The 13,182-nt window shown below is 40.1% G+C and overlaps 1 protein-coding gene across 1 annotated transcript in view; it reads right to left on the bottom strand.

Annotated features, from left to right (window-relative positions):
• PPP1R17 (protein phosphatase 1 regulatory subunit 17) overlaps positions 1–12,103 on the bottom strand; it is a 24,400-nt gene extending 12,297 nt beyond the window's left edge. The window contains exons 1-4 of the mRNA XM_042475530.1: positions 12,043–12,103; positions 3,430–3,536; positions 1,632–1,784; positions 562–714 (exon numbers count right to left, since the gene is read on the bottom strand). Of these exons, the coding sequence (XP_042331464.1) occupies positions 562–714; positions 1,632–1,784; positions 3,430–3,511 (388 nt within the window). The 5' untranslated portion in view covers positions 3,512–3,536; positions 12,043–12,103. The remainder of the gene's footprint in view (positions 1–561; positions 715–1,631; positions 1,785–3,429; positions 3,537–12,042) is intronic.
• Positions 12,104–13,182: the final 1,079 nt, after the last annotated feature.

Genomic DNA, 13,182 nt, shown 5'->3' with positions numbered 1-13,182 from the left:
TAATAATAATAATAATAATAATAATAATAATAATAATAATAATAATAATAATGTACTTTGGTGAGACACCAGCAGTCTCTGGCTGAGAAGTCTAAATGTCCCTCATTAAACTGCCAATCCCAGGACAGAACCATGGTAGATAAAGTGAAATAATAATGCTATAATTTTGTCTTTTGAATGGGCCCTTGATGCAAAATCATGACAACAGCTTTGAGATCCCCTGGGGTCCTCTGGTGATCTCATTGCAGATGTAATCATTCTGTGTATGATGGCTCTGATCTTGCCCATTCCCCACAAGTCACAGAATAGTCAAAGGATGGGGAGCTTCTGTGGCTGAGGGAGAAAAGGCGTTCCAATCCCTGTAGCACCCATGAAAGAATATATGCTGGCATAAGAGAAGTTTGGATTTATATAAGACACTAGAAGAATGCTAGTCCCAAAGGTCCACAATTTAGATGCCTGTACATACATGTGGACACTATGCATGAGGTACATTCTGCTATATACCTACCTGTTGGTACCTGAAAGATGTGTTCCCGTTCTGTTTTATGTTTTCCTTACCTGCAAGCAGAGGTGGTGTATTTATCGCCGGTGTATTTTTTCTTCTGGGCCTTTTCTGTTCCTGTTCTGTGTTTTGACATGCTAGAGTGGTATGGCTCTTTGGTGGCTTCTCAGAGAGGTCACACCTCCCAATTAAATGGTCTGAAAGAATGCCTACAGAAATACCAAAAGAAATGGAAATTAAATTTTGCAAAGCATTGTCAACTTTTCATCCCCATAAGGTGAAACAACAAATGCATGAGTGACACCTGAAAAAGAATAATTTAAAAAATCTGTCCAGGAAAGAAGATTCTCTGCTTTGGCCCAATTAAAAAAAACCCTGATGCTTTTGTTTATTGTTTAGAAATACATGACAGTAGGGGTCAGTTCCTAATGTTATCAAGCAGTTTCAAATAGACTGAGTGAACAGGTATGATAAAAATTAGGGGCGGGGAGTGTGGCGTGCAGGTTGCATGGATCCCCTGGATGCCAGTCCTCCCAATCCCTTTTTGTGAGACCCCCCCCCCCGGGTCCAATTTAGGAGAAAGGTGGCGTATTAAACAAAGAAATAAATAATATACAACTTTGTGTGATTTTTGCCTGAAAACCATGCAGAACACCCCCAACACGTGAAAACATTCAAAAACACCCTTCACAAAACCCCCAGAACTAGCCGCTATGCCTACATACATGTTTTTATCAGTCCCTCACTGATGAGGGAAGGAAGTGACATAATGTGACATTATGACATTATGGCCTGTTACAGACAGCCAAAATAAAGCTGCTTCAGATCTCTTTGGAGGTATGCTGTTTAAATGATGCATGGGTCCTAAGAGTCTGGAGGTCGCACCAAAGCCACACTCTATTCCTAAGAACTGGAGTGCAGCTTTGGTGCAGCTTCTGGATTCTTAGGATGCATGCAGCATTTAAACAGCATACCTCCAAAGAGACCCGAAGCAGCTTTATTTTGGCAGTCTGTACGGCCTATGTCACTTTCACTCACCTTTTGCAAGAGACTGCAGAGCAAAACACAGGTATTTGGCTTCTGGGGGTGGACAAAGGGGATCTGGGGCAGAATCACCAGTGCTAACCTGCTATTGGTGGTGGGGTATGTATTGCTGGTGTATCCTTCCTCTTTGGTTTTTTTTGATCCAGCTCACTTTTTGGAGACACTTGCAGAGTTTTCCCCTTTCTTGGTAACTTTTTGAGTTCACAGCTCTTCAGCAACTGTTCAGAAAGATCATCTGCAGTTTTTTTAAAAAAAGAATACATAGAAAACTTCAAAACAATTGCATACAGTTCAAACTTCACTTGCAGTTATCTCATAAATTTCATACTTTTTCAGTCTGAGTTAATATCCAATAGTGTGCTCTATATCCAATGGGAGTAGAATTGAGACTTTTTTTTTAAAAAAAACCTTCTGTACTGCTGCAGCTCTGTATAGCATTGTAGGCATGTTCCTGAGCATCTTTGCAGTTCAGGATTTATTCAGTGCACAAAATGCACATGATTTCTATTTTTTATTTTTTGCATAAAAAACAGGTTTTCTGCAAGAAAATAGCACTTACTGCACAGTCCCTTCTTCCCATTTTTGCCTAGAAAATTCTGTTTTCTGCCTGGGAAACTTTGCTGTTGTTGTTGTTGCAAACTGCCACCAAGATTACTTTGATTTATGGTGACCTTATGAAAAAGGAACTGCATGCATTTCTTTTGCACAGAATGCATCTTGAACTGTGAATAGTCTGTGAAAACTTGCAGTTTTGGGCAACTTTCTCACGGTGAGGAGAAAAATGTTTAAATCATTCAATGTCACCTGCGAGAATGAAATTTACAAAGATTTACATCTGTAGTTAGATTTACATTTGTAGTCATCACTCCAAATATCTGGAAAACACCAGCGTGGAGAAGGCTGGTGTAACTTAATGTAGTTTTAGTCAAGTTATAAATAAACAAGCATTAATGAGAACACCCAAGAAGCTTTGGCAGGGCAAGCAAGTTAATACAGAGCACTAGAAAATGTATGTGGATGTGTGGGTGTTTGTGTTTCAGAATTCTTATTTTACCTCAGATTTGTGACTTTACCAAACCAGACACAGATGTTTATTGAATATACTTTCATGTTTGTGTCTGGATTGGTAAAACCAGAGTTCTTTATAAAACGGAGGTAAAATAAGGATCCCAAAATATGAATAATCATGAGGTATGAGAAGATCATAGCTTGCAAAGTAAATGGAGGAAACAGAAGGAGGGCACTCCTGCTCTCTGTGGCAATGTTTTCAAAAGATGAGAAAAGAAGAGTGTTTGAGGAAGGGAGTTTTGCATTAAAGTAAATGTTCTACTATAGATAATATGTGTGTGTGTGTATGTGTATGCCTTCAAGTCACCTGTTAACTTATGGCAACCCCATGAATGTCATAGTTTATTTTAGGCAAGGAATACTTGGCAGTGTTTATGCCAGTTTCTTCTTTTGAAATATAGCCTACAGATCCGTTTTTTCTTTGGCAACGTCAGTACATAAAATCGTGTCTGGAAAATTTGCTTTTGTGACCATGCAAAGGGTAAAAAGAAAACATCTTTTTGTTTCCCTCCAGTGCTTTAGACAATATTTATAGGTTGCCCAGAAGAAAGAAAGAAAAAGAGAGAGAGAGAGAGAGAGAGAGAGAGAGAAGGACAGGGAGAGGAGGGAGGAAGACCCAGCCTCACCCACTGCTTCTCCATCTGGCATCATATGTGTCACCAGAAGGCACAGTCTATCAGGTTTCATGAGGAACAGTTGTTCAGCTGGGGGTGGGAAGGAGGAGTGAGGGGGAGACAATGGACAGTGCTTCTTGCTGGCAAGAAGGCCTTTTCTCTAACAACAGACACAGGCGTAACTTCCATAAGTCTGACCTATGTGGTTACAGCGATTATCTCGTCCATCCAATCTGTCTTCTGAGATATCATGTGGTGGCTGGACATATTCTGTGGACATCTCTGAAGAAGGTTTTCTTCAGAAGCTATGAGAAACAAAATAGTGCACATTTAGTTCTGCAATTTGTATGACTGGCCAATTTGTCTTTTTTTCTGCATTGATACAAGACATTTTTGCCCACCACCCACCCACATACCCATTGATTAATTTTCTTTTCTTTTTTAAAAAATTAAGACAACACCAACATAAAAGATCATTTTGCATTAAAAAAATCTCTTTATAGGCAAGAACTTGATGATGACAATGTATGGAATGTCTCAGTGTTGTACAGAATGCTTTGGCAGCTGAAAGGAATGTCTCAGGAAGAACCACTAACACTTTCAGGTATTTGAAGACATCCTTTGAGTTTGGATTGTGGGATGCAACTTGCGTCCCCATAAACTGACTGCAGCCAGTCAGTCATATTTTATGGTTTATCAGGTTCTTTATGGCCAGTGTTTGTAGGCCAAAATAGGCAGGAGTTGCCTAAGACATTTTGCTGCCTGAGACAAATGCCACTCCCTTCCCACTCCAGTCAAGGTCCATAAAGCTAACCAAGTTATTTTGGCACATGAGGCAGAATATCCCACAAGCATCTCTCCCCGCTCCCTAGCAGTATAAATGCAATAATAACAAATTAAATAACTAACAGTTTGCTCCATGACACTCAAAGTCTGGCGCCTATGAGATGTCTGCCTCACTCTGGCTAACGTTACAAGAGGTTAAACTAGTGCATGGCTGACTCAAACAACTCATGGAGCAGTGCAGCAGCCTCCTGAGCATTTTCTTCCGTTGGAGGACAGAGCTGTGTGTGCCAGCATCTCCTAAATGAGTCTACTTGTGGGGGGTGTACAGTGGTGTGTTACTTCAGATCATAAAATAATAGTGGAGAATCTTCCTCTCTCTCTCAGGAAGTAAAACATCTGGTCTGGCATTGATCGAGGCCCTTTTGGGATCTCATTCATAGCTGAAACTGGTAGTCTACACTTGGGTTAATGGCTTATAGGCCTTCAGACCTGTTCTCCATTTTCAATTTTGTTTTGCTTTCTTGTCATTTCCCTTGGTGTAATAGGGGCTGTACAGATGGGCAGCATGCAGCCACCCCTTTGCTGGCCAGATCGGGGCCACAGCCACCTTATGCCGCAGCCCCGATCCAGCCTCTGGAGAGCACGAAAAGGAGCCTCAAAAAGCTTTTGGCACTGTAGATGCAGCACAAGACTCACACCATGATGGTGCGTGCCATGTAGATCGGCATGCGCCAAAATGATGCCCTAGGGGTGGAGTTAGGGTGTCCGGTGTGCGGATACTGCGCCCTAACTCTACCCATAGGCTGGCACAAAGTGCTAGTCTGTATAGGACAATAATCTCCTAAACACCCATCCAATCACTGTATGCCTTATTCATGCTAATTTTTATTCCTATAAGAAATGGGTGGATATGTCTGAAGAATTTCAATTAGTGGGTGATTTCCTCTTCCCCTGAGGACTGTGTACATGTGGCTATAATTTCATCTAGAGGCCAGCTCTACAGCTGATGCTGATTTTTTTTTTCCTGGGAGGGCTTCTGTAAATGGACTAGTATCATTGGCTAACATCCAGTGCAGGTATAACTTTTTTGGTCCTTGTAGAGGAAGGAATTCACTACTTGTTCATGCAAGAACCCAAACCACCATAGGCGTGACTTTTTTTTCTGTGCTCTCTCTCTCCCTAGCTATTTAATAGGTAATGGAGAGCAGGGGGCATTTGAGAGGTGTCTGGCTATACCCCTATAGCCAGGCAAAGAATGACAAAGGCATCCCCCTAGACCTCTCAGTTATCCTCCAAAGGTCCTGGAGGATGGTGTCATCATGGTGTGTGTGTGTGTGTGTGTGTGTGTGTGTAGGCACAGGAAGAAGGTGAATCCTGCAGAAAGGAAAAGAAGAGGTATCTTTTATTTGTCACATGATATTGTCACCAACACCTCTTCCCTAGTGATGTCTAGAACCAGGAACAACTCCTCAAACCATGTAGTTTCCCACAAGGGATCTTTCAGTATAATCATTCTCTCCATCAGAGAAAGCAAGTAAAAACCACACCAGAGATTCTGCAACTTCCCACACCTGATATAACCTAAGATTTCCTCCAACCATATTTTTAAAATGCATAAATAATTAGCTAAACAATTGTTAATAGCATGATAAGAGTTTTATCAGTTGGTACATTAATGCAAAGTCCAAAAGATCAAAAGAGTTTTATTACTCAGGATCATAACATGCTTCCCAAAGTCTGTCCACTAATAACTTTTTACAATATGAAACAACATGAAATATAGCACCTTAGCATTAGCATCACCATGTCAGATATTCACTATTTCCCTAAACTTGGATGGAGGAGAGATGCTTGGGACAGAGGATTAAAAGGCAAAAGGAGCATTTGTTTCTCCATTTAGTGATTTACCATCTAGAGCAGTGCTTCTTAAACTACCTGATGTATAGAACTGGCAAGCTTCTCCCCCCACCCCTCCACACACAATATGCCAGGACCAACACTACATCTGTGCCCATTGGCTACACTTGTTTCTTTCTTTCCTCGAAACTCTCCATGGACCATTAAGCCAATAGCTTGCAGAATGATACTGGTTCAAGGACCACCACTTTGAGTAGCATTGATCTGGAGCACAGATGATCTGATTGGCTGCTGGATCTTGGCATGACCCAATGTATATTAGCATGGTTTTTCAATTCACAGTCATTTAACAAAATGATCCCCTTCATAAATTCTTGGTATGTGAAATGGATATTTTGTGCATGGGAGACCTGTGAGCTCTGTTTAGTTCAGGTACTCAGAACAAAGCCTTGGGCATATTCTTAACTCTAAATGAGTCTATCTTTTGTGGCTGCTTCCAGTTTGTGGCTTCTAGTAAAATGAAACAAAATAAAACAAATCCAACAGTATATCCTGTAAATCTGTCCTAGAAACCTGTAGGAGTTAATTGAAATCTGAGTCTATCAAGATTATCAGATGCGGGACGGAGCAAAGCCCATCCTAATCCCGTCCATGATGAAAGCATTCACATGACATGCTGATCCTGTCATAAATATGTCAATGAAGTGGAATTACATTAATGGGTTCTTCTGTTAATGCAAAATGAAGGGCAAAAATGGGACAGTTCTCCTCACTGATGGGACAATGACAGGGTCAGTGTGATGTCATATGAAAGTCTTTCACGCAACTGCTGTCATTTGCGCTTCCCAAATGAGACAATGTCCAGATCAGCATGACACCGTCTGAAAGTCCTTCCTGCAATGTCTCATGTCAGATAATCTCCAAAGTGCATATTCTTCACAGTAACAATTTAAAATGGCATACAATAAATACCAAGCTGGGGAAGGGGTCATTTAACAGGGAGGGATGAGAATCAGAGAACAATGAGTGTATATAGTGTTTGGGGTCACTCCTTCTCCCATTCATCTGTTGTATAACAAATCCATCCCTGTTCCTAACAATATACTGTAAAAGTTTCTCAGCCTTGTAAATGACCAAGTTGTATTCAAAGAGAAGACAAGCATAATGTTTTTGTAGCAGACATAAGAACTGCTGTGTTGGAATGGCTGTAACAGCCTTCTCCTTCTTTATCCCTTTGACTATAGTTCCCATTATCCCTATCAAGATGATGGCTGGGATTTTAAAAAATTGTAATTCAACACATCTGGAGAGCAGCAGGTTGACAAAAGTATGGGTCAGAGTACTAGGCTATGACTGGACACACTTGGGTTCAAATCTCACTCAACATTGAATCTCACTGGAGGAGTTTGGGCCAGATGTTCATTCTCAATCTAACCAATTTCCTTGGGCTGTTGAGAATAAAATAGCCCATATATGTGTGTGCTGTCTGGAGTTCCTTGCATGAAATGTAAAGAATAAAGGTAATAAAAGTTCCTTTGTTATTTTTAATCCAGATATCTTTCCTTTCATTTCCTCGGATGAATAGGTTCACAGCAGAAATGGATGGTTCATAAGAATGAGTGGTTTGTGCCTAACTTGTCAGGAAACCTTCCCCTGCCTTCCCACACCAAAAGTTTACCATTTAAAAAAGAAAAATAATCTTTCAACTATTATCATGACAAATGAATAGATAAATGTACATGAATTTGATTTGCTGGTATGCACACCTGTCATTTCATCTATAAAGCCAGAAGGGAGCTGAATTCATGCTGCAGCTAAGGAACCTGCTGTGAGTTCACTTTTTCGACCATGCCTCTATTTCTCTTCCTTCATTTTTAATGTCTTTAATGGTTCATATCACATACTGAGATTCTCAGTAGAATGGGATGCATCTGGATATCTGCAATAATATGACTAAAAGAGGGATGCTTTCCTCTTTGACAAAGGAAGTAGAAAGGGGTGTTAACATAGATTGTGTTATATTCACTTCATCTGTGATAGAGTATATTCTAGATAGTCTCTGGTTTGTCACTGCAAAATAGAATTATTAAATACTTTGCCCTCAATGACTGATATAAAAATTGGTAATATGATCATTACAAACCCTGTGTTGATGTGTGTATAATTGCAGGGAATATTTTTTTGTCTCTGTTTTTGATGCACCATCACTCTGTAAATGGCAATCATGCATATTTTATAGGGTTCATGGCCTGTTGTATACATATGCACATGCTTTAATCTGAGTTGTACGCTTACAGCTTTCTAGAAGCAAAGAGAAGCAAGTAGGGTATTCATGATGCAAGGCAAAAAAAAACAACAACTGTGATTCTTAGAATTGCAGTCATGTTTCAAAAAAGACACCAGTCATGCCTGCCTTTCTCTGAACATGTGTTACATGCCTGACAGTTATTACAGAAAAACTTTCCATCATAGTCTTTAAGTCCTAGAGGGAAAAAATATATAAATGTAGGCTCTACTCCAAAAATGTCCTATTAATGACGATGTGGCCTTTTTGTACAATCATTTTTTTGGGGGGGGGGGGGCAATATACAGCAATAACTGGAACTGGTGGTCTTTCTAAGGAAGGAAAATACCACATTCTGTATTGTCACCAAGGTCTACTCCAGTCTGCTGTGAAGTATTAATGTTGTAAATGAATGTTCCATAAACCCATATACGTTTCTACTCCGAGGCAAGCCCATCTGAGGTCCAGCTATCTTCCCAGCTATACATGTATAAGATTGCAACCTAACAGTAACTGTCATGTCATTAGAAATATTTATTTATTTTCTATATTTATTTATTATTTAGATTTATATTATCTTCCAATGAGCTCAAGGGAGCATACGTGGCTTTCCTCCTTCCCAACTCTCATAGCAACCCAGAACTTTATCGCACACCTTTTTTTGCCTGTTACGGGAACTGAAAGGGGACTCTCGTGTGTACACGCGACCAGCCAAAAACAGATTTTATCACATGCCAAAGTGTCCTCCAAAAGGTCCAGTTCCATTCCCTGGCGCCAAGCTGTCCCCGTTCAGTGCTGACGGGGCCCATTTTCCTCGGTCAGTAAACTTCTGACCAGAACATTTAGCGCTCCTCAGCACTGAACGGGGACAGCTTGGCGCTGGGGAACAGAATGGGGCCTTTTGGAGGATGCTTTGGTGTGCAATAAAATCTGTATCATGGCTGAGCAGACACTTGAACATGGGTCTCCTAAGTCCCATTCTAACCACTACAGCACTGGCCACACCCACTTGTTTGATACTGACATTTTTCACATGACATCTGGCCGATCGAAACTGGTGAACTTCTGGTTCAGGTACATATGAAAGCTAAGTGGCTCATGACTGCACATGTCAGAAATAACATATGAGTCAAAAGTTAAACTCCACAGTTTGCTCATGTAGTGTGGCTGTGCACAAGCTGATATATGCCATGGAATCTGAATCACTAGAAACTCTCCCCCCCCCATTTTCTGTATAAGTGAGTTTCTCATTTTTACTATATACAATAATACAGTAGCAATGATAAAGCTTTTGAGTTTTGAAGGCAGAATATCTGTGTTCTGTGCCCACCTTGTTCTTCCTGACATCATATTTTCCCTATAGCTTCCAAATGCCATGCTCTTGGCAATGCCTTTCAATCAACAACCAAATAGCTACATATCCAAAATATCCCAATTCTGCAAAATAATAAAACATCTCAACTATTCAGAGAAATACTCCAGAATTCCTTGTTAGGAACCTCGCTGATCATTGTGCTAGTATACATATCTCCTTTTTTGCTCACTCTCAAGGTAGACCCCAGTTTCCTATTCTTATAGCCACAGTTTTCCTCCCCTTGCATAGGCTTGGAGACATGGCAGACTTATCAGGAGATAAGAAGAGGGGAAGCCTCTTCCAGTCCCAGTGACCGTGCTTCTCAAAATCTCTGCTTTCCAGGTGTTAGTGATATGTGCCTATATGTCTGTGGCCCTACACCTTCCTGATGACATATGCTTCTCAGTATTAAAGAGAGTATGCACCCCTGCTTTACAGGATAAAGATAATGCTAGTAAAAATAACAAACAAACAAAAAAACGAGAATCTTGGAGGTGGCCAAGACAGAAATATTTTAGATTTAGAATCAGTCTTTTAAACACCCCCAGAACACCCTTCTAGAGGGCTTCACACCAAAGTAAAGAGTGGCTTGTTGTAGGGTGTCATCACAGCACTGGTGTTGTAATAAATCTTAGTTGCCAATAGCCTCTTGCACTGGTGATCAGCACTGTTGAGTGAACAGTTCCATCATATCCATACTTGTGGGCCAAAGAATTATCCGCATTAACCTAAACTGCCAACTAACATTATGCCCTTTCATAGAGAACAACAGGGAGACAAGTCTGATAGCCTTTTAAAGATAATGATCCCTTAAAGAATCTGATGTATAACTGGCTGCTACATGTTGGTCTATGCCACAAGATACAGAAGCCACATCTTATCAATTCTTGAGAAACTTGCCCCAGATGATTATGAGCTAATGGTTTCAGAAAATGAGGCCTTATACCAAAGAGGTGTCTGATTAGCCACTTGAGCCTCAAACTTGAATAGGAATTAAGATCATAGTAACAGGTGAACTCTACCACATACCAGTTTAGAAAATAATAAAAAATTCTGTATCCTGTTTTATCTTTTATTTTCAGGTACATAAAAGAAATGCTCCCTGGCTCAAATGGAACATTTTCCTCATCCCTTTAAGAGTGATATACAATTATTCTGCTTGATTTAAGTCCAAGTAATGGTTTTCAAGACATGAATGGGGCAGACAATGGAAAGTACAAAGACATCCTAAAAATAAAATCTATGACGAAGAGTGGAAATATCTGGGTTTTAGGTTTAACCAGACAGCATTGCAGTAACATTTCTAGCATAAAACCAAGACGTTTTTAAAGCATGTAAATCAGTCATTTCCAAACGTTTCTCTAAAAATTTAAGAAATCTTAAACTTTACAAGCACTTTCGTCTTCCCCTTCTCCCCCTCACCATTATCTGCAGGTAAAAGATTTACAAGGTAAGGAATATAATTTCCATATAATGGGGAAAAGAATATGAGTTGTATACTGTTTTCCAAAAGTAACAATTAACCCATGATTACAAACATGAAAAAAAGAAAAGGATCATTGCTACCATCCTTTGACCAAATTTTCAAACAAAAGCTTTTTTACATCGGAAAAGTATTAAATGCTTTTCAAAACTTTTCTTGAAGTTAAACTAATTTTTTTAGAGTTAAACTGATTTAATCCAATGGAGAGAAAACAGAAATAGCAACTCTGTGTTCTACAGACATTTACATGAATATGATTTTATTGGTACTCCTTGGGACTGCGAGGTAAATCTATAGCAGTCTGCAGACTAGAGGGTTGGATTGTGGATCAAACCTTTCTCCTTTTAGGAGCAAAAAGAGTATACAAACAAGAGACTTAAACTAAAATTTAAGCAGATTTGCACTGTGGCTCTAACAGGAAAATACTATGTGTGAGCATGTACATGTTCCCAGTCTGTGATCCTATCCATACTTGCTGCTGTGATTTTATTACATTTTGTGATTTTGAGTTTTTGTGTACCATCTTGTAAAATATGTTGCAAAAGGCAGATTATAAATAAGCAAAATCTTGTTCAACTTTGTGACTTTTAAATCCAAGTAAATGTGTATCAGAATAGACTAGACTGGAGGGCGTACCTGGACAGCGGAGACCAAACATTCTGGAAAATACTTTTCATTCAAATCTTTGAGACTGAGTTCCATTTCAGTATATTCAGGCCTGCACTGGACAATTTCCCCCCAAACCCCAGAAACTTCAGAACCATGGAAGAATATAGATCAAGCAATAAATCACCACCAGGCAAACTGTTTTAAATCTCTTGCTAAAATACCTATCTCTCAATTCACCACTTCAACTTATCTCTCAGTTCTCCATTTTCGATGCACTTTCTAACTTTCCCCAGATAGAATCAGTCTGCTTTAAAGCTGCCTGATGGAAGAACTGATCTGTGACTTTTATTACTATCACATCACAGGCAGATATTTCTCTGATTTCCATAGGCAAAGAAAATCACACACCCTCCCCAGCAAAAGTGCCGAAGAACTTACCAACCAGTGGAGCTGGAATAGGTGCGATATGGAGTCAGTGTTCACTGGAGCAGGAACTTTCTCCTCTGCTGGCACTGAATGCTCCTGCAAGCCTTATCTAGGGAGCAGCAGTAGTAAGCAGTTGCTATGACAATGCTTTGTTTCCCAAGTACCCCAGGAAGGGAAAGTCAAGTAACCTTTAGCCTGTGCACTAGCAGCTTTTAATGATGCTGTGCTTGCTGCTTTTCAAATTAGTGTCAGAAAGAGGAGGAGAAAGAGACACCCAAAAAGATGCTAACAGAAAATATACCTAACAAAAACAGCTTAAAAGATCTTCTTCCACAAGTGTTGTCTGAAAAACTGTCCAAGTATGTCAGCGTGGGAAGAAACGAAATAATGTTTTCTGGGCTGAACCAACACTGGCCTAAACTTTTCCCAAATAAAAACCTAAAACTTAGAGCACTGTCAGATTTGAACCATGTCTTTTTCCAAAGGTGATCAAGCTAGACCATTGCTGAGCAAGAGAACAGCAATGGGGGAGGCGGGGAACTGGTTTGGACACGGCACATAAACATTCAGAGCAAGGTACGCTGTGCCTAGGAATGAGGTTTTGCTGACGACTGTGGTGGTTGTGTGTGTTTATGGGTTGGCTTGTTACACACTGGTGCCATTTAGGGACGCAGGCAGGGAGTCTTCTGTGGCCACAGTGTACATGCCAACAGAGACCAGAACTTGCTATTTTAACCCATAGCTTTGGATAGAGGTTTTGTATGGAATGGAGAATGATGTACAAATATACTGGGTCTGGAAACAAGAGGAAACTTTCTGCACAGTTGGCAGCATAATGAATCAAAGCCCTTTAACCATTCACATGAAAAGAGTGATTAACCTGGGCCATTTCCTTTCAAGGGTTTAGCAGGGACAGAATTGCTGACAACTCATTCTTCCTATTTCTGTGCCCTGTCTGTTGACTGGCCAGCCACATAAATTCACATTTATCCCACACTCCCTTTCTTCTTCCTTCTCATGCTGCAATCCCCAAATTTCTGACATTGCTGTAACTTAAAACTTCAGCTGAGCCTTTGGAAATGTAGTTTAAGCATCCAAGGAAAAATTATCAAGAAAATGTGAATGAACAGGTATAAGAGTTCTAGGTTTGAG

This window comes from Sceloporus undulatus, chromosome 6 (genome assembly GCF_019175285.1).
Source record: "Sceloporus undulatus isolate JIND9_A2432 ecotype Alabama chromosome 6, SceUnd_v1.1, whole genome shotgun sequence".
Lineage (NCBI taxonomy): Eukaryota > Metazoa > Chordata > Lepidosauria > Squamata > Phrynosomatidae > Sceloporus > Sceloporus undulatus.
The sequence above is the reverse complement of the archived record's forward strand: the minus strand, read 5'-3'. Positions and strand labels throughout refer to the sequence as shown.